The sequence below is a fragment of the Eubalaena glacialis genome, chromosome 9, assembly GCF_028564815.1.
Source record: "Eubalaena glacialis isolate mEubGla1 chromosome 9, mEubGla1.1.hap2.+ XY, whole genome shotgun sequence".
NCBI classification, from domain to species: domain Eukaryota; kingdom Metazoa; phylum Chordata; class Mammalia; order Artiodactyla; family Balaenidae; genus Eubalaena; species Eubalaena glacialis.
The window spans coordinates 47,715,422-47,737,466 of NC_083724.1; the positions used below are offsets into that span (position 1 = coordinate 47,715,422).

Here is a 22,045-nt window from a genome sequence, read left to right on the forward strand (position 1 = left end):
ATATGTACCTTTGTATAGCAGGCTATCTAACATCTATTACGCTATCTTTTTACTTCATGTATAATGGCTTTAAGGACCTCACTCGTCTTGGATTACCACTGATGCATATATCCATATACTATCAATTGCTGTATCGTCATAATGAATTCTGTGTGTAGTCTCCAGATGATTATTTAGAGTGTTTATGTTAATATAAGTTATTTCAATGTAAAATGTTGGTACAGTGTTGCTTCTAATTATATTTCATAAAATAAATTATTTCCAGATAAGTAAATACATATAATTAAAAATAGCTTTTCTATTTTGCTTTTAAAAGTTCTTTTCCCTGTCTTATTCTTATCCATGTTTCTAAAATTACATAAACTGAAAACTTATGAATTATACAAAAAGCCCAACAGTACACTAATTATGCCTTAGGAGCAGAGTTAAAGTGAAAATTAGCATTTTACAATACAATGTGTTAAAATAAATGTATAGAATCTTATTTGCTTACTGTTTTAAAAAAAAAAACAACAAAACAAGAGTTTTAGAAAAACACAATTCCTTAAAGAAAATACCAGATAAACAGATAACAAGATTCCTATAGTGTTCCTGTCATCCCCATTATTAGTACATATACAGAAGATTTGATAGTTTTTTACAGAAAAAAATGTAAGGATAGTTTCAGTTTGACACACTGTCACATGGATAATGCAAATAATTTCAAAAGCTTTTACAAAAAAGGACAGGCAATCCAATTTGCTTATTCCCAAGGATAATGCTGAATTTATTTGTACTTGGAAAGAAAGACGAAGTCCTGACTTTAATCCTCAATGTCTGCCAGTTGTTTAACTTCTTGGCTTCCATTGCAACATCCTGGTCAAGATGGTCATCATCCAGATGGTCTTAGGTCATTAGCCCTAAGTGCTCTCTCCATTTGAATTAGACTCCAGACATGCTCTCAACTCCCGCCTGGATTTCAAACCCTTTATAATGCAACTCCCCTTAAAGCTTCAATCTGAAATTCTTAGTTTTTCACTGTCTATTTTATGTCCCTTATATGCCTTCGCTCATTAACAAGTCCAATTAAAGAAGCACATACTTAGTGCTGGGTACGATACTGAAAAAATTTTTTAATTGCTGTCTTTTTTTTTCTCATAACATGTTATTATGGGCTGAATTGTATCTCCCCCACCCCAAACTCATATGTTGAAATCCCAAACCCCAGTACCTCAGAATGTAACTGTATTTGGAGATAAGGTCTTTAAAGAGGTATTGGGTTGGCCAAAAAGTTCATTTGGGTTTTCTAGTAACATCTTATGGAAAAACCCAAACGAACTTTTTGGCCAACCCAATAGTTAAGCTAAAATGAGGCTGTTAGGATGAGGCTTTAATCGAATATAACTGTTGTCTTTACAACAAAAAGGAGAGAGACAGGGATGGGTGACCATTGAGAAAAGGCCATGTGAGGACAGCCCATCTACAAACCCAGGAAAGAGCCTTCAGGAGGAACCAACCCTGCTGACACCTTGATCTTAGACTTCCAGCCTCCAGAACTGTGAGAAAACAAATTTCTGTTGTTAAAGCCACTCAGGCTGTGGTATTTTGTTATGGCAGCCGTTGCAAACTAATACACATGTATATCTAGTAGGTATCAAAAGGAATTGGTAACATTGTAAAAAACACCAATTTGCTCTGAAGTTAAATTCATAATCCAGAAAACATAAGAGCAGATATAAAAATGGATATTGAAGAAACCCACCCCCCCTTCAAGTCCCTTTCCCTGCCTCTCTAAATCTAGCTCAGTCCACCTATTATCACCATGAACATTCTCTGCTGTTCTGGGTGACTCTAGCTCCCTTCTCTGGACCTCTTGAATACCTAGTTCCTAGTCGAGTGGAAAGAAATATATTTAAAATCAGAACCTTGTTTTTATTCTGAACCCAATATTTAAAACAAATATCAGTACACCTGTCTATTGTAGCTGGCGTTAAGGGAAGGAAGATAGAACTCCTTTGCCTGCTCACTCTATCCAGCAGTCCTCGTTCCCTTCTTCCATATTCACAGTGACACAGTGGCACCTGGGACACCATCACATGAGACATGGGTTTAAAACCCCATACACTCAAAAATCAGCTCCTACATTAGGATGGCATACAATGAACTGAACAGCCAGCATAGGGGTATGAATTTTAAATTTCTTGCTAAATGAATTTGAAGCCCGTAATTTTTCTGAATTAAACAAGAAACCCTCCACCCAGTCTGCGAATCTATGAACAGGAGCTACCTGTGGAGCGGGGCTCTACTTGAAGTTGGTATGGTTTGGGCTTCATGACTAACGCATACGTGGGTGTCAGGTCAAGCTCGGCTCCTGGGCACTTCTCCAGCTTGAGCTGCTGCAGAACTGTGGTGATGAAAATGAATATCTCATTTCGTGCAACATCTTCTCCGAGACACTTCCGGATTCCCATTCCAAAAGTCAACACTTTCTCAACAAACTTCTATTCCGTTCCATGTTTTCATTTAGAAATCTCTCAGGTCTGAATAAATTGGGATTATCCCAAATAGTTCTGTATAAAATAGACAAAAATAAAAAATTTTAAAGGAATCATTTCATCACTTTTACCTTTGTTGCCAACTTTTCCATAACAATTTTGTTTTGCATAAAGTGTTTTGTTCAAGTTCAAAACATCCTTTATAAATTATATATATATGTATATAGTTATGGAGCTATGTAATTATATAATTATTACGGATATATATGTCATTCTTTCCTTTAATATGTTGACAGGTTTAGTTATCATAAAAATTTAATACAATTATTTTTCACTAAAATGACTTCTGGTTCGTTAAATAGTGAATAAAATACATGAAATGTATTTAAATTTTTTATTATCTTAAATGAATAATTCCACAAAATTCTCATTAGAATATTCCAAAATTGTGGTATAAATAAAAGGTAATAAATATTCAGTCTCCTTTGCTTTAAGTAAAATAAGCAGGAATGATGACACTGAGACACACCTCTCACTCAGGTGCTCTCTCACTATGTTTAGGAAATAGCCTTCAAACATCATCACGAGGAGGAGCCAGGTCTCCTGAAAGCAGCCCTGATTGGGGGGGTTGCCCACAGTTCCCAAACTGTTGTGCATTTGGTTCTCTCTTCTCCCTCCACCTTTTTTTTGTTACAAGCAGCACATATGGCTCGTCTACGACAACTAATGTTTGTGAGTTGTCTACGTCTTAAGCCATACATCAGGGACTCACTTGACTTCATAAAGAACTGGGTCTCTTTGCCTATAGATGTCACCCTCTGTCTAGGAGAAAAATTTGTTTTCTCTCTGCACCAGAGGTCACGGACCTGGAGACTTACAAGTCATACTCAGTCCTCCAAGAAACTTCGTTTTGCTCTATAATCTTTTAAAAATAGTTAATTGTGGCTAACATTTAAAAATCAGAAGATTCCACATGAAAATCTACATTTTCACGTTCTTTTTTTAATAACTGAAAGAGCTGATAACAGTGGGACAATGCCCTGCTCGCCAACAGTTTACTGGGTTGAATTAGATGCAGCAGATGACCTCTTGCCACTGCTTCAACAAAGTACAATTCTTTCATTTTTGGTATTTTCCACTGCTCAGTGGGTGCTTGAGTTTGTGACCTTTTAGATTCAACATGAATAATTTTCCCATAATATCAAGTCTTGAATTACATACTCATTTACTTAAACAAGTGCCTCCATACAAATAGTATTTCTTTACTAGCACCTGTGTTAACTCAGTTTGTTTGATCATTACTCAATATTCAATATAATCACAAGTTCTTAGGATACTAGAACACTTGGGATACTTGGGGTTGTACCAACTGAAAATAAATGCCATTCAATTTACACTGACTGTATTTCTTCTTATAATGGGTTTAAAAATGCTTAGGTTTATCCAATATGATCACTGGGTGGAGAATGGATGTATCAATCTCTCTGACAATAAGTGTTCCAGTGGGATGGTCTATGCAGTGTATTCTACCAATTTGCTAGTTACAGAAATTGTGAAGGTGCTGTTAGGTACACAGGATAATCACCTCCCTCCCTAAGAGCCTGGAGCCTAAGCCATCGGTCAGATGAGATGTTGGGTGAAGATGGAGAAGCTGTACAGAGTACTGTACATACAACCGGCTGAGTGCATAAGAATGCCATCTTGGGAATTCCCTGGCGGTCCAGTGGTTAGGACTTGGCGCTTTCACTGCCGAGGCCCAGGTTTGATCCCTGGTTGGGAACTAAGATCCCGCAAGCCGCGCGGTAGCCAAAGGGGGGGAAAAGAAAAGATTGCAATCTTTACCAGTTTACTGGCGACATCAAGCCCTCACCACATGGAGCATATAATTTCCATTAAACAAGACTTACATATTAAACAGGATTTACACTGGATGTGAGTCCTGCTTCTCTTACCTGCTGAACATGTGATCTTAAGTAATTTGTTCAATCTGGCTGAAAGTTTGTTCATCAGTAAAATTGGGGTCATGCTAGCACCACTATATAGGATTACTGTTGAGGTCAGAGGAGATACATCTGAGCTTTTTGTGCCCAGCACACAGTGGGAGTCTATAAAGATTAACTGTTCTCATCATTATGCCCACCAGTGCCATCACCACTCATCACCCTCACTTTTCACTGCCTGAGGTACCTTAGGCTCAGACTGCCCTTCTGTAGTTGATACGGGCAAGCCTCTAGTTGCATTTTATTCACAAATATTTACTGAGTGCCTACTATGTGCCAGGCACTGATCTAGGTACTGGGGTTGAGGAAAAGGCAAACAAACAAAAAGGGAGAGAAGAAAAATATCCCTGCTTGGTGGCTTACACTCCAGTGGGGGGTTTCAGGCTGCTTTTCAAATATCGGCTGGTCATACACATGCAGAGGGTGAGCCCACGAAGTCCTTGGCTCACACCTCCCCCAGTGAGCCCACTTTTGAAATTCGATTTACCCTGAATGAATCTGTATTAAGATTTCATCCTTCCTATTATCTGTGAGGAAAGAAAACTGAATTTCTTTCCAACTTCTTTCAAGAGAAACAGAGGGAATGAAGTTTGGTTAAGAAGAATGTAAATTTTTCCCAGATTAATAAATAGCAAACAAACAACCAAGCAAATTTTATCTCAGGAAATAATTTTGGTGGCTTACTCATCATGATTTACTTGATACATGTTAATAAAGGTGCAGTTTTTCCTGGGAATGAAATAACCATTCAGAGTAGTATCTGATGTAGTACCGTAGGAAAGAGAAAGGCAGCATTGCAATGCATCCTGTAAATTCAAATAACCCATCCCTAAGCTGCCTCCCATGATGCATGGACTATTTTTTGTTAATGTTATTTTTTACTGCAATAATGATGTGACATCTTTATAAATCTCCCTTTGTTCATTAATTGATATATCTTCTACCTATTGTCAAATCACTAATTTATTCTTTTTCTTGTATTTGTTAAACATATTGAGCACCTAATATATTGAAGGCATTGCTATGAGCTAAAATCTCTAGAAAATTATCTCAATATTTCTATGACAGAGTTGGTCATAAGTAGACACATCCGATTACAACCGGAAACTATTAAGGACATTATAAAGCATTTTCTTTGTACCCCATGTGTTTTTGGCTTCTATTAGTAGATTAGAAAAACAAAACATAACATCATTTAGTACTTGATGGGAGGAACTAGGAATTGGAACGGAATTGGAACTAGGATATCTGAACTCTAGATACTGTTCTCAGTGAGATGTTGGGCAAATCTCATATCTACTCTATGGTTTCATTTCCTAGCTGTGAAATGATATTGGTTGTATTGGATGGTCCCTAAGTTGCCTCTAGAACAAGTATTCTATTTTTCTAGTCCCATACTCAGACTTCATTATGTATACTGTACATCTTTCCCCTTTATACCTCTGTAATTATGCACGGTTTAGATGAAGTCATGTTATGTTTCCATATGGCACTCCCTAACTTCTGAGATGGCCCTCACACTCACTTCTCCCCAGAGAAGCAGTGACATTTCAATGTGATGAGTTTGAGAACAGTCACTGGACACGTTTGTCTTAGCCACTTCTGGGTTCTCTCTTCTGATTAGCCAACCTACAGAGAAGGTAATACATCTCAGCTATAGTTATTAATGGGCTGAGCTGAGGAGCAGGTGTCGTACTGCCAGAGGAGACTCTGCTGTTGTCCAACTTTGCCAGAGTCCGAGTGGAGAAGTATGTCTAATTCAGGTAAAAAGTATGAGTAAGCCTCCTTGGTCTAGCTCTAAGCCAAACTGTGCAAACTAGCTCTGATCACTAAAAAAGTTAATATTTGAAACTCTCTCTGACCTACTTTCATCTTGCAGCTGGTACTGAACTTTGGCAAATAATATGGGTATTATTCATCGGGTGCCCTCAAAACCCAACAAAGGAGAAGGTCAAAAAAGGGATGGAGCCATTTGTTGGAAGGATTACCGGCTCCTAGGTATAGCCACTTGCCTTTCTCAGTACATTCCTGTCCGCACTCCCTCTGTGGATCCAGCTGCTCAAATTCTACTCTGCATAAAAACCACATGCTCCCACCTTATGGAAACCTAGCATGTAAAATTTGATTTCACTAATATTAAACTATGAGTGACTATATATTCTAAAGAAGGACTCAATATATAAATTCATTCATTGTAGGGTTTCTCTCTCTAAATATATACTTCCCAAACTTCATATATAAAAATGCCTTTCCATGTAACTTTTAAAGAGCATACATGCGATAAATATTTATTAGGTACTGTTTGGTCTTTCGTGTATGTGTGTACATACATTTTATATATAATAGCAAAACTTTTGCCCCCTTTACTTAAGATTCTTCCATTTATCTTTTTAAAATTCATTTCATTTTAACCCATTTTCTGCTCTTTAACCCCTTGTCCTTTTTTTTTTTTTTTTCCCCTTGTCCTTTTAAAAGGAAAATGGTAAACATCCAAGTGGAGAACAGATTAATCCCAAACAATATATTAATATATAAGATGCCTTTTAAGTTTGTGCCAAAATTCTTGGTTTATATCACACTACTCTCATTGGCCGATGCCTCTGATCTTTTTAGTTGATATATTAGTTTATTTCTTCACTTCTAATAATATAATGACTACCTATTTCCTAAAATATATTTCTCCCTATTAGTGAGGCTCTCAGATGTGTTTTCAGGATCCCAAAGATTATGATCACTTTCATTTCATCCCAAATAATGCCTGTAAACTTGGCAGGTCTCTCTGTTCCTGATTTCTTAGTAAAGCTTGTAGGTCGTACTCTTTTATGAAGCACTCAAAGTCACCCTACGGAAGCCTTTGGGACAGAAGAGCTGCATATTTAAATGTAGGATGCTTTTTATAAACTTAAGTTAAAGATGAAGTCTACTTCAACCAGAAAGGGGATCTGAAGGAAAGGGATCACAGTGAATAGATAGCATCATGTGTGAATATGGAGAGCAAACGAGAGAGGCAAAATACAGGGTACTGAGTGGCTCACTGTCTGGGCTTGACACTGCTCAGCTAGTGGTCTGGCCCTTGGAGACACCTGGGCTGAGGCACTGCATTCTGCTCTGCCGATTACCACGTGGCATGAGAGACATTCCCCCTCCTTCACTATATAAAGATGGGAAGAGAAAAAGCACGGAGAATTTAATGTTTTATTTTAATTGTGTGGAATGGAAACAGTTCAAACTACCAGAACTTTGGTTGTTCACATACATATTTAATAAAGCCTATCTACTTAGTCTACACTTGCATGCATTTGGGATCTGGAGAGTCTGGCATAAGGTTCAGTAAATTTTCAAATATCTATAAATGTAGACTCTGTTTAATCTGTTTGTGGCAACTAGCTTCCTCGGTCTACTGTTCAGCAAAATTCTTAGCTACTGAAAAGGAAGCCACATCACATTAGCAGGCGGCTAACGCTACTCGTAAGGGGAAGTTAAGTGAGTTTGTACAACGCTTAATAGCCAAACCTATATTATGGTTGGATTATCAATTGTTCCAAATTTCTATATCCTTCTCTCCCCTTAATTTTTAAATATAAGATGAAAGTTAATGGCACCATAGTTTAGTTATAAAATATATTCACAAAATTTGCCTTGCTCTATGTTAAAATTTCATTAAAGGTTTCAAAAGAAAATAAAAGGATTTAAAATAATATTAAAATAACATTAACGTACTATAGATTTTAAAGCACTTAAAGTATTCAGTCTAATGCCTGAGATTCTTCACCCTCCCCACACCACCTGTGGGATATTTGTTGTCCCAAAGGAGCAGCACATCCTTACCAAAGAAGAATAGTAAAAGGAAGAAAGGAGGCATGTCTGAATATTTCATTTATGAAAGCTTCTGTGTAGGGTAAAATTTTTCCTGTCTTCCAACCTGGTTGATTTCATCCCAATGTTTCCATCTGGGTAAAAAAAGGTTTTTTAAAAAATTTAATTTAAAAATGAAAATATATTCTTATAAGAATTATATACTTTTCATCTGAAAGCATGTTACCAATTTCTTCTTGAATTTTGGCTTGAATTTCTGGATAGCGTATCAAATAAAGAAAGCTCCAATATAGACATGTTGATATTGTTTCAAACTCTGAAAGAAAAAAGAGAGAAAAAGTGTCTTGGATAAAAGTATTAGCAAAATTGGATCCTCAATTTACTTTGTATTTGAATACTAAGAATCCAGGGAAAATAATCTAAATATGACTACCAATTAATAATACAATTATTATACATTAAGGTTTATTTCAAAGTATAGGCTTAACCTCTTACCCATTAGAGCAGCCACTACCAATAAGCAGAAAACAGCAAATGTTGATGAGAAGGTGGAAAAATTGGAACCCTAATGCATTGCTGGTAGAAATGTAAAATTGTGCAGTCACTATGGAAAACAACATAAAGGGTCCTCAAAATATTTAAAAAAGAATTACCAAGTGATCCATTAATTCAAAAGAGCTGAAAGCATGGATTTAAAAAGATACATGTACCACCATGTTCATGGTAGCATTATTCACAATAGCCAAGAGGCGGAAACAACCCACATGTACATCGATGGATGAATGGATAAACAAAATGTGGTATATGCATGCAATGGAATATTATGCAGCCTTAAAAAGAAGGAGATCCTGTCACTTGCTACAATATGGATGAACCTCAAGGACATTACGCTATATGAAACAAACCAGTCACAAAAGGGAAAATACTGTCTGATTTCATTCATATAAGGTATCTAAAGTAGTCAAAATCATAAAAACATAAATTAGAAAGGTAGTTGCCTAGGGCTGGGAGTACAGAGGTGGGCAAATTGGGGTTTAATGGGCATAGAGTTATAGTTTTGCAAGATGAAAAAGTTCTACAGATCTGTTACACAACAATGTGAATATACACAACACTACTGAATTGTACATGTAAAAATGTTTAATGTAGTAAATTTACTGTTATGTGTTTGCAACCACAAGAAAAAATAAAATAAAAAAGTTTTAAATATATAGGTATTATCTATAAGGCAAATGAAAACACTGGAAATATTTCACTACAAAATAAACCATTGTTATAATAATAATGGTTATGATCTATGTATAATAATAATATCATACATAGCTATGAATGTTTTTTCTGTTCTATGCTCATTTTATTGAAGAGAAAACTGTGCCTTAAGGACATTATGGACCTTGCTCAAGGTGACAACTCAGAAGAGACAGAGTCAGGACTTATACTTGGACTTCTCTGGCTTCAAGGCCATAAGTTTGTATAAGTGCATAATGGAAGGTTGAGTACTTTCAATTTTTTTAAATACTGATTTTTAGTGTACTTGCTTTGTTTTAAAATTCATCCTTTAAACAAGGTATCTTCACTTTTGATATTATCTGTACATTGGTAAGATGTTTTTCATTATTGAAAATAAAAGCCAGAAACTCTATGTAAAACTTCATCTTTTTCTCAAGGATGACTTTACACTACATTAAAGAATGTGATCAGTTCTTGAAAACCTAACACTCAGAAATGCCACATTAAACAGCTTTTTTAGGCTGTTTTAATTATAAATTCAACTCAATGATGACCTAATGCCAAAATTAATAACGCTATTTGTGTTTTCTACTAAATCTTATAATCTAGTAGCAAAAATTATTGTTTAAATCAATATATCTTATTTCTAGGTTTTCACGATGATGATGAAAATGTCAACAATGATGACTACTCCAAATATTGATCATTTGATTGCATGGTTATTTGAAATGGGGGTTGCAATTAGTCTCACTTTAGAGATGAGAAACATGCAGCACAGAGATGGTTAAATATTTTACCAGGACCACACAAGAGACAATGCTAGTACCCTAATTCAAGTCTGTGGTTCCACAGCATTGGGACTTAAGCATTTGTTTGTTCTCTAAACAACTTGCATCACAACATGTGCAAGAAATGCACCCAAATGTAGCTTCAGAGCAAAGTAAAATCCTTCCCAATCATCTCTTCTCAAGACTTGGTTTTACATTTTTGAATAGGGCAATCTCTTGCAGTGAGCCGGTAGATTCAACAGTTCTCATGCCACAAAATTTCTAACATGACTTCACAGTGCAAGGAATTATCCTAAAAGTGAGCTGTCCAAATGCAGTTGCCAACAATGGTGTTTGTAGTAATGTGCAGTACGGTGTGAGAATATGGACTTCTATTCAGAATATATTGACTCTATTCACTATCAAAAGAAAAACAAAACAAGCCATGAATGCTGCATGAAAGACACTGATTTTGCACATTGTAGAGCCATGGACATTATATCCAAGACCTAGGACTATCCGGATAAATAATAGAATTCATATTTGGATCATCATAAATTTTTCTGTTTATATCAAGGTTTAAGCAACCTATTATTTATCTTGGCAGATTATCTAACAATCAAGCTTATAATAAATTATTTTGGGAGAGACTGACTATAGCCAAAGGAAAAACTAAATTATCCCTATGATCAATCTGAAGAGTCAAATATGGAATATAAATGTTAATAATATAGCAGATCGGATGAAACAGTGTGCTTACAAATTTTATCCACTAAAATATGTGGTTTAGTACTCACCATTTTCTTCTAATAAAGTAGTCTATTATGTACCACTAGAGCGGTAGCAGACACATGTAGAAGTTTTTAAATTAATTTTCTTTATTACTCTTATTTGAATTCAAAATGAAATTATTTCAAGCAGGTTTGTTGCATGAATAAATGCTTAAATAAATAATGCGTTACACTGAATACTACTTATTTTTCACACATTTTATCCAAACTATGTTTAACTGGATTGTGCACATCTGGTGGCACTCTTCTATATTCTAATCATTTTAGTTATTTGCCATAATTTTGTATTTGTTGATTACTTCAGGATCTCGGCAGTACTGTATATTTCTGAAATAAATTTATTAGATATCTCATGGAATTCTAATGAAAATAAAGCCCACTTGTTGTGTTAATCACACCCATACACACCCAGTCTTTAGTACTCAGTGGTGTTCAGGCTTTAAAAAAATGTCCTCACAAATTCTAACAAGAGTATTTAGCATCAGATAGCTGGCAGAAGAAATGCTAAGTACAGCATGATCAAATTCGTATGATAAATAACCCCTGCATCCATCAAATTTAAATCATGATCAAAATAATAAATATATATAAATGTGTGGGGAGAGGGGGCAGAGGTATTTGCATGAGGAAAAATAATATAAACCCAAACAAATGCCTCTGTTTGCAAAGAAAATTCAGGAACACAAATACATAGATCCTAGAAAAAAGTGAACCCAATTGCCAATAACTATCGCATAAAGAAGAAATGAAAAAACAAGTCTGAAGAATATTCCATGTGAAATGAAACTACTAAAACACCTTTAGAATTTTGTTGTTTTGTTGTTACGCTAAGGGAATTTGCTTTCTGCAGTCTAATATCTTACAGGAGCTATAAGAAATTTGATAGTGTCAACACAAATAAAAAACAATCTATAATAGGAATAGAAAAGAGTTTTATTCGAGCTAAACTGAGGACTATAGCCCAGGAGACACAGGTTCAAGAAGCACTTGAATTGTGTTTCCCAGGAATGCAAAATGGGGAAGGTTTGTATAGGCAAAAACTGCAAAGTTACATAGGTTGTCTGTCAAGAATTATGGTTGGAGCTGGCAAGAAGTAAGTGTGGTTGTTAAACAAGGGTTGGCTGGGGTCTGAAATGGTTGCTTAGTTACAAGGGGAAACCTTCTAACCATAATATTGCAGCTGGCAGCTACTAGCAGATATTGTTTTAAAAATGGCTGGTGTTGTCCTTGAGTTTGATACAGCATAGAAAATTCAAGTTCTCAGTGATGCAGGGACGTGTCTGAAATCACATCCACAATGGCCATCCAGCTCCATTATGGATACCTGAACCACAGTTTTATATTTTGTCAGAACAAAGAACAAACATCAAACATGACAGGGGTACATTCCTTCAAGGTTTCAAAAAAGACAGGTTAGTATATTTACAGTGAGTCAGCATGACCTTCGTGTCTGAGAAGGAAACTTCATCTTCAAAGGAGTACTAGCATTGGTGTCATAGGAAGGGGGGGTGACATATATATTATCTCTATCTTCAAAGTAGACATTCCGAACAATCTGATAAATGCATTCTTCTTCTGTTTTTTTTAATGGTTAAGCAGATGTACAATGCATGTTTGACAGGCCATAAAATGACAGGCCATTCTAGTTAGCATAAAGCTCAAGCCAAATCATGTATCCACCATGATGACTTCCCCATACCTCAATACGTGAAAATTTCTTCCATCAATAGGTAAAAATGATTTAGAAAAAAACTATGAAATGTAAGAATGATAGTAGTGTGGTGGCAGTATAAATTGTCTTTCTGAAAAGGATTTTGGTAATCTGTATGAAAAACTCAAGAATCCTTTTATTAGGTGACCCAGAAATTCTGCTTCTTAACATAAGACTATAATGAAAAAGGAGGCAAAACTGATGCACAAAGATGGTCATCTTAGCCTTGGCGAGATATTCAATATCTGCATTACTGAGACAGCAGACTGGTAAAATGTAGGGGGTACTGGCCATGGAGTACTACACAACCATTAGAAGCAGCAAATTAGAAATACACCTGACAACCGTGATTGAACCTTAAAAGTATAGGGCTTCATGAAAAAAGTTAGAAATAAGTTGAGATGTAAATAACAATGGTAATTTACATATATTAAAATTCATGATAATATTAGAATACACACTAATACATGAAAATATAAAGCCCATTTTATAAGAATACATGAAACAAAAAAACAGCACTTAAACAGATTAAGAGTAAATGTCAATGGGTTGGGAAAGGGACTGAGAGTGGGATGTAGGGATCAAAGTCATAAATGGCCGATATCAAAAGAGGGAAAGACTCTACAATGTAAACAGTAGAAAACAGAAAATTGCAATTAATCTTGATTCACCTTAAATATTGATAAATACTTTCACATACCAGCTCCAAAGAGGTCATTCACAGTGCTTATGATTTCATCGTCATTTAAGGTGGCTGTTTTGGTAGCAGCATATTTGTTGTGGCATGTATTAATCAGAGCATCAGTGATATCTTGGATGTAGTCCTGAGGATGTAAACCTTAACATGATTAGTCATCCCTACCTACATTCTACAGCAAATATGACTCTCATGCAAGAAAAGCCATATTACCAGGTACTTGAAATGAACCCAATTAACTGAGGAATATAAAGAATATAGGTAGATCATTTTAAACCTTGCAACCAGTTTTGCTTGTTAATGCTCAATCTTAAAAGAATGTGGAATAGAAAACCAAGGTACCAAACTCAAATTTCTTCTTAAAAGTTTTTTTTCAATCAATAAAGAGTATACCTATGTCTGGAAGCACACTGAGAAAAATCAGAGGTTAACTTATTACAGAGAAATTGCTAAGCAATAAATACAATAGGAGGTTTTCAAACCTACTGTAAGGATTTTACTATAATCACCATGAAGAGGAAGTGGGGCTAGAGTAGGTTAGGGAGTAGGAAGAGAAATTTATGAATTTCACAAACTCTTTTACATACTGTATCTGATCTAGAATTCCCTGCTGGTACCCTGAAACACATTGTTTTCTGCCTCTTCCTTCTAATTGGAGGGGACTTCAGTCCTCACATCTCTTCATTTGCTCAACTACTCACATTTTCATGTTTTTATTTTTTCCCGATGTCCTCCTCTCAGCAAATTGGTCCCCAAGAACTAGGATTCTTTCTAGTACATACATACTTCAAGAGAGAAATTTACTCTTTTGTGGACCATCAAATTGGGCCAAAAACATCTCAATGGCTTCATAAGAAGGTTCGCTTCTGTCACATGGATAACATTTCTACATGTGTTATGACCTCAAAGTTCATTTCTTCATAGGAAAGAAACTCAAGTAGGATATGAGGGTAAATTGGAAGGTTCCTATAGAATATCCTTTATAATTATTCAAAACACTTTCTGAAAAAAATATGCTGATAATTTTAAGACCCGATAGTTTCAGATGAAAAATTAGAGAAACAAAATTATTGGGTCATTTCTTCAGGAAGCTCACCTACATGTTAGTCATCATTTATCAGCCAATTACAGATTCATAATTCAAGTATGTGCCTTATCAGCACACTAGGGAAATTTCTGAGGTCTCAAAAAATTCAAAGCTCTTCTTATGGTCCCTACATGAGAACTAAGTAATACTGCCCTATAATCGCTCTGATTGGACCTCACATTTACCAATAGTTTGGGTAAGGTTCATTATGGAAAAATTACAGTGAAAGAACCAAGGAAGTACATAAAGTTGTCTGAGTTCTTAATGCATCTCACCCCTTTTTTTTTTTTTTCCACTTCTCACCAAATCCCCAGTCCTGGCATGAATTTAAACCCTTACCTTATCATATGTTGTAAGATGATCTTGTACATGTAGAGCAATAAACTGATTCAGGGCCTGATAAAACTCCCGGGGAGAATTTATAATTCGCAGTGGAAGGTAGCAGAAACACAGTATGAAATCGGCAGGATTAGCAGCGCTGGAGGCCTTGAGTAAGTCATCATTCTCTTTAACTATTCTAAGAAACTCCTCATCACTGTGGTCACATCTCTTGCCAAAACAAAGGGCACAGACAATGTTGGCCACCGCACATGTAATAGCACCTCTGGGGTCAAAGCTGCCATTCTTGAAAGTCAACTCTGCAGAGACTTTTACCAGCTCAGAAACTTCCTCAATGACATGTTTCTCAAGTAAGCAAGAGCAGGTGGAGGATTTTGCTTCTGCTTTAGAAAATGTTGTAAAGCATTGGAAGCAGTTTTCTTATGAAGCTTCCAACTCTCTCCATAATTGACTGAAAACGTAAGACTCTTTCCTTCTGCCAGGAAAGAAAATGTATGCATGTTAGGTCGGCCTGCAAAATGCTCTCCATCTTTGAGTAGTACTTGTTTCACCATTTCCATCCCGTTCACCACGAGGACAGGCACCATGCCAAGTCTGATGAGAAAGACGTTTCCGTATTTCTTCCTCATCTCCATGAATGTAAGGTAAGGATGGTCTCCAAGCTGAAGAAGATCTCCTATGATGGGGAAGGACCATGGGCCAGGAGGAGACACCCGCTTTCTCCCTTTGGTCCTTAGCGCTCTTACAAAAACAAAAACCATCCCCCAAATTATGAGAGAAGTGGTCACCTCTCCAGGAGTGATTGCCATGCCGAATATTATTTTCAGGAATAAAACACCTAAAATAGAAATATGTAACCCTTATTTTTGCCATTCTAAGCATAGACTAAGAGTAGTCTTTCTCCGTGTAAACATTTAGAAGAAAAGTACAGACCCTTTGTATTTAGTTAAAAGCTATTATTAAACAATGCACCAAGAGGGTAAAATTAAATTCTTGTAAAATGCACTGTACCTTTATCTCAATTCTATTATTTTCATGATTCTAACCACCAGACCAAATGCTTTCATGTCAGTTGTTGACACCATAGACAGAAGAAGAGGACAACTCAACGTAGAAAGCAGCCTGGGGGGTGGGAAAGGGATTGAGGCTATGGAAGCTGAGTTCATACTCATTAGTTGGGGGATCTTCATCCTGTCACTTAATCTAAGTGCATGCCAGTTGTCTCATCTAAGTGTCCTACCTAACAGAATTAGTCATACATTCTTTCAGCAAATATTTATTGAACACCCCAATGTTAGGCACTAAAAATACAAAACAAAATTTCATAGACTAATCAGGAAACTAGATAAACAAAAATAAGATTACAAAGTGAAAAGTGTATAGAGAACTGTGAATAGAGTGGTCTGTCATTGTTTGAGGATGAAATGAAATCATTATTAAAAAGTACTTGGTGAATTACAAGCCATTTAGTGGATATCTAGTTGGCTGACTGCCTAGTCTGTTCTTGAACTTCTCCGCCTGCTTGTAAAAGTGACTTTCTGAAGCAGTTCTACTGTTTTGAAACCTGCCCACATAGTCATGGATGATTGATCCAAGGATAAGCCCTTGACCCAAGATGAACCTTCCTTAGGAATATGGAATTAGGGCTGTGAAAGTTCATCTTCTCATTGGGCAGCTAAATCTATAAGATATAAATCTGAAAATATGATTTGGGGACCTTTCACCTACCAGGAGGACCTAAGAAACTGTGAAAGCATGTCTGAAAAATAAATAAAGTAGAAAGGAAAAGAAACAGACAGAGAGAGACCTCATGACCTTGCATTCACTGTTTCTAGTACTTCCATGAGATCTTGTCCTCAGATTGAATTCTTTCCTGCTTAAACTAGCTAAAATTGGTTTCTGTTACTTGAAACCAAGAGAGTCTTACCCACCCCTGCAAAATAAAGTTTAATACACATGAAGGATATTTTTGTTAGCTATTACATTTTATAGTAACTATAGAGAGAATACAAAACTTTTTCTCCCTTGAAAGAATACAACTAAATTTCACACTTCTCAAATTACTTCCTGAGACAAGTTAACATTGGTGGGCAGTATACTCATTTGCCAGTGTAAATATCCAGTTCTTTTTGAGTTTTTGAGTAGGCCAACACTTGATTTCATATATATATATATATATATATATATATATATATATATATATATACACATACATACTGGGAAGCATTCTTGCAAGCAGCAATGACTTAATTTGTTTTCCAGTTCAGAAGAAAATGATAGGGTGGTAAAAAGCACTACACTTATGTTCTACTTTTAAAAAGCACCAAGGATCAAAGAAATGTGTATCTTATTGCCCCTACTCTGAATATGCAAGAAAACCCTTGTCACCTATTTTAGTTGATTGTTTCACCTTTCCAAGTTCACAGATAAAATGTGGCTAATTACACCAACTTGGTTGGCACTGTTTTCTAAGGAATTAACTTTGGAGTTAAAAGTGAAAGATCAACTTGTTTTTATAGGGGGAAAATTGTGCATTTAAACTAAAAAGAAAAACTGAGTCCCTAATCAATGCAAAAGCTACAATTTGCAAAACTTCCCTTTTCTCTCAGTTCAGGAAGAAAACAGTGAGAATGTCATTGCACTGCGGCTTTGCAGCATACTGATTTTGCGAAACCTCTCTCGCTTCTATGACCATTTATTGCTCTCTTACCAGGTACCAGATCCAGAACTAAGCACTAAATCCACACTTTCAAAGCTCATACCTCTATGAGGTAATGTATCATCCTGTTATGGGGAGGCTTCGCGAGATAAAGTCATTTTCCTCATTTATTTCCCATGGTTTTTGAGCTTAATAATGAATCACCAATTACTTCTAGCACTTGCCTTTTCATAAAATTCCATTTCTCTTGGGCATTCACCAAACTTCCAATTTGACAAATGCACATTGACAATTATCAGAGGCGTTTCCAAAGCAGACAACTAAATAGATGAGAAGTGAGTGGGTGTGGCTAGGTGTGGTTTGACTCCCACAAAAATGACTGGGTTTCCCCGCCTACCTCTTTCCCTATTTAGCTGTGGGAACTCTATTAAATTATAGTGTCTTTTGGCCTCAGTTTTCTCATCTGTAAAATGGTCCCTCCAGACTAGTAGACTTTGAAGGCCAGCTCCAACCTTCAGTAATCAAAGTCAGAAGGAAAAAGTGGGCAGAAGCCTGAGTGTGATGTCCAGGGTTAATTGCCTGGCTATATTGTGTTGCCAGAGTTTCCAGAGCAGCTAGCAGTTCCACAAATGTAAGTAACTGTGTGATCACCCTGGATTCTTTTTCAACTTGGGCCCTTCTAGTCTGTAATTAAATTCTCTTTGGCAGTTTACCAGACCCAGGCGCATTGCCAACTTTCCCAGCAACTTTCTTGGAAAGCTCTGAAGGCAAATTCTGTTCCTGTTGTTTTGGAGTGAACTAGGGCTGAAACAGGGCATACAGCTCCCTAAGGTGGGCTGCTGCGTCATCAGAAATTCAAGGTGAACTCCAACCCCTTAAGAGAAGAACCAGGTGAAAAAAGCACAAGTAGGTTGAAGGCTTTTGTTTTGGCTCTCAAACCTAGACACACACATCAGACCTCCCTCGGAAGCTGTGAAACCATTGCAATACCCACGTCCCAAACGGACCAGTTATCCAAATCTCTAGGGGTGGATGCATGTTAAAAAGCTCCTCAATATGACTAAGGGCCATTCCAAGTTGAGGACCTTTTTGGGGAGAAAACAACCTGCTATGAGATCAACAAATCCATTCAGCCAAATTACAATGAAGCTTGGAAGGCTCACCCGTGCCCAGAAATCTTGCAGTCAGTGCGAGGAATCTGGCGGAGGGATCTAACGGCAGAGGTTTTCTAGAAAGTTGCGTGCATCCTAGGAAACAGGAACAGTGTGGTCACAGCAGCAGCAGGCCTGGGGAAAGGCTGGGAGAGAACATCCTGGGAATAGAGAATGAGGGGTGGAATTTGGACCTGTGTGGGGAGGAGTTTGGAGCTGGATTAGGGTATTTGAGAGCTAGAAAGAGGAATGGAGAGGCCTCTGCAGCCAGAATTGGGCCCTGGAAGCTGGGAAATTCCAGCGTGAGTGGAGCGAGAGGGACCACATCTGGAGCTAGGCGTGCGAAGAAGACGGTAGGATGGAAATTGATCTTGGAAAAAAGCAGGGCGGGAAAGGGAGGATGCAAAGACTAATCCTTTTAAAATTGCTGGTGACAAGCAGAATTAGGGTCGAAAGATATGTAGCAAGGAAGCAAAGAGCAAGAAGGAAAAAGCCGATGGTGCAGAGGTATTGCTTTGCTGTGAATTTCAGGAAACCAGGGACATGCGCGCGGCCCTCTGGGCAGCCAAGCACAGCGGCGGGAAGATGGACGAAATAAAAAATCCAGGAAACTTAGGTTACCTTTGTCAGGGAGGTTTGGTAAATTCTCGGGAGTCTTCATCAACCAGACAGATTTGTATTTCCACAACTAGAGCAGTTAACTTCTGAGTATGATATTCATAGCTTTGATTTGAGACAATATTCTTACCTGCGTCAAGGCACTTTTGTTCGACCTGTGTAAACACCAATTTTTCTACCTCTACAGTGTGTGAAGTCTAGTTTTTCTACCTGTTATTAGGGAAATGACGGGTGGTTTGGTGACATCATCCTTTCAAGGTGTCTGTAAGTTATTACATAATAAACTTTTCTTTAAAGCTTTGGAGTTTTTGGCTCCATAATTATTCTACGTTTCAAGTCAGCTTTTAATGAGACTGTCCAAGAAGGATCACTGGTAGCTGGTACTTGGGAAGGAAAGGAAGCCCCCAAAGAGAGTGTTAAACCTCATATATTTCCTCAGGGGTAACCTTCAGGCCCTGAACTACTGTGTCATATTCACAAAACATCGTGGATTTCTCAATATCAAAACTCTTGAAATCATATGGCCAAAAAAATCTGACTCCAAACCACAGGGACTTTCTGACCCAGGGGCAGAATTTTCCTAACCAGCATTTAGTCATATCATACTTAGCTACCGAAAAAAAAAATTTTTTTTTATTACTAATGTTTTTCTTTAAGTATTACCTTCTTAATACAACTAACTCCACATTGGATTAATGTATAGACATTACATAGCCATATCAAGTTCCTTGTGCATGTACCCGTGTTATAGACAATTGATAATAATTGCTTGACAATGTGTTATTTAAAAGCTTTGTTAGGAGAAGATAATGAGAATTGCCTTGCATTCCCATTGGTTAAGAGGAAAATCCGTTCCAAAATATTAATTGTGACAGCTAATGTTTGTTGTGTGCTTACAAGGAATAAGCATTTGAAAGTACTTTACATATTATTTCAGTTATTTCTTATATCCAACTTCTAAAAGAACTGCTATTTTTTGCCTGTTTATCCCTGATAAATTTTGAGGCACCGAGAAATTAGAAAAATTGCTCAGGCTAACAGAATGTAAGTGGTGTAAAAAAAGTTTTGAACCCAAGTAATATAACTCTAGTACTGTGCCCATAGCCTCTGATTATACCACCTTCTACTGGAGAGTTCTTCAGCTTAAACTTGAAGCTTCTACTGTAACAAGAGCAATCCTTACTGAAGTGATTTCATAATACAGGAAATGTATTATGTAGTAAGATGTGGGTTCCACCCAGGTATTAAATGGCTGGGGATGGTATATTAGTTTCCAAGGGATGTTGTAACAAATCATCACAAACTTGGTGGGTTACAAAGGATTAATAGCTAGACGATACAAAGAACTCCTACAACTCAGCAACAGGACTATATTAGCTCACAATCTGGAGGCCAGAAGTCTGAAGTCAAGGTGTTAGGAGGACCCTTCTCTTTCTAAAAGCTGGAGGGGAATTTTACTTTGTCTCTTCCAGCTTCTGGTGGCTCCAGGTGTTCCTGGACTGTAGATGTGTCACTCAATCTCTGTCTCAGTCTTCACATGGCCTCTCCTCTTCTCCCAGTCTCTCCTCCGTATGACTTTTATTAAGGCGCTGTCATTGGATTTAGGGCTCAATCAAGAGCCCTCTTGGAGAGATGTGCCTAGGGTATTAGTCATTCAGATGTCCTCTAAAGTGTATTCCAAGTTGGCTGTCTAAGTCTGGGATCAGGAGCTCAGGAGTCCATGAATCATTTCATTGGCCTGCCATCCTGTTGGTGAAATAGATAATACTTGGTCTGTGGCATATTCTGCACTGTGCTAAATCTTTACACAGTCACAATTTTTATAAAGCACAAGCATTTTCTTTCAAGTACTGTTTAATGGTTTTCATTCTGATAAATTTCACACATGGAACCTCAACAGACCCTAAATACCAAAAACAATCTTGAAAAATAAGAACAAGGTTGGAGGTCTCAAACTTTCTGATTTCAAAACTTACTATAAAGCTACAGTAATCAAAAGAGTGTGGTACTGGCATAAAGATAGACACATAGATCAATGGAATAGAATAGAGAGCCCAGAAATAAATCCTCACATATATGGTCAAATGTTTTTCTACAAGAGTGCCAAGACCATTAATGGGGAAAGGACAGTCTTTTTAGCAAATGGTGTGAAAACCAGATATCCAAATGCAAAAGAATAAAGTTGGACCCTTACTTTATACCATATACAAAATTAACTCAAAATAATAAATATATGACAGTAAAAATTAGTTTTACAGATAAAACTATAAAACTTTCAGAAGAAAACTTGGGAAAAAGGTTCATGACATTGGATTTTGCAATAATTTTCTGGATGTGATACCAAAAGCTTAGGAAAAAACAACAAAATATATCATTTGTACTTCATCAAAATTGAAAACTTTTGTGCATCAAAAGACACTATCAACATAGTAAATAGTGAAAAGGCAACCTATAGAATGAGAGAAAATATTTGCAAATCATATAGCTGACAAAGGAGTAATAGCTAGACAATACAAAGAACTCCTACAACTCAGCAATAACAATCCATGAGAAAAACATGGACAAAGGACTTGAATAGACATTTCTTCAAAGAAGATATACAGTGGTCAAAAAAGCACATGAAAATGCTCAACAACACTAATCATCAGGGGGATGAAAATCAAATCCACCATGAGATATCACTTCCCACCCATTAGGATGAATAT

At 36.8% G+C, this 22,045-nt stretch overlaps 1 protein-coding gene and 1 long non-coding RNA gene across 3 annotated transcripts in view; both read right to left on the minus strand.

Moving 5' to 3' along the window:
- Positions 1 to 2,183: 2,183 nt before the first annotated feature.
- On the minus strand, positions 2,184 to 17,672 carry LOC133097323 (cytochrome P450 1A5-like). The gene is given in 10 exon segments (XM_061199206.1): positions 2,184 to 2,476; positions 2,479 to 2,549; positions 5,159 to 5,252; positions 8,310 to 8,382; positions 8,384 to 8,424; positions 8,517 to 8,606; positions 13,490 to 13,613; positions 14,913 to 15,310; positions 15,313 to 15,750; positions 17,630 to 17,672. Coding segments are annotated over 10 exon segments (1,665 nt in total).
- Positions 17,673 to 20,296: 2,624 nt separating this feature from the next.
- Positions 20,297 to 22,045, minus strand: part of LOC133097903 (uncharacterized) — a 174,209-nt gene continuing 172,460 nt past the window's right edge. For both annotated transcript variants that reach the window (XR_009702082.1, XR_009702083.1), the window contains one exon: positions 20,297 to 21,086. This is a non-coding gene — a long non-coding RNA (uncharacterized LOC133097903). The remainder of the gene's footprint in view (positions 21,087 to 22,045) is intronic.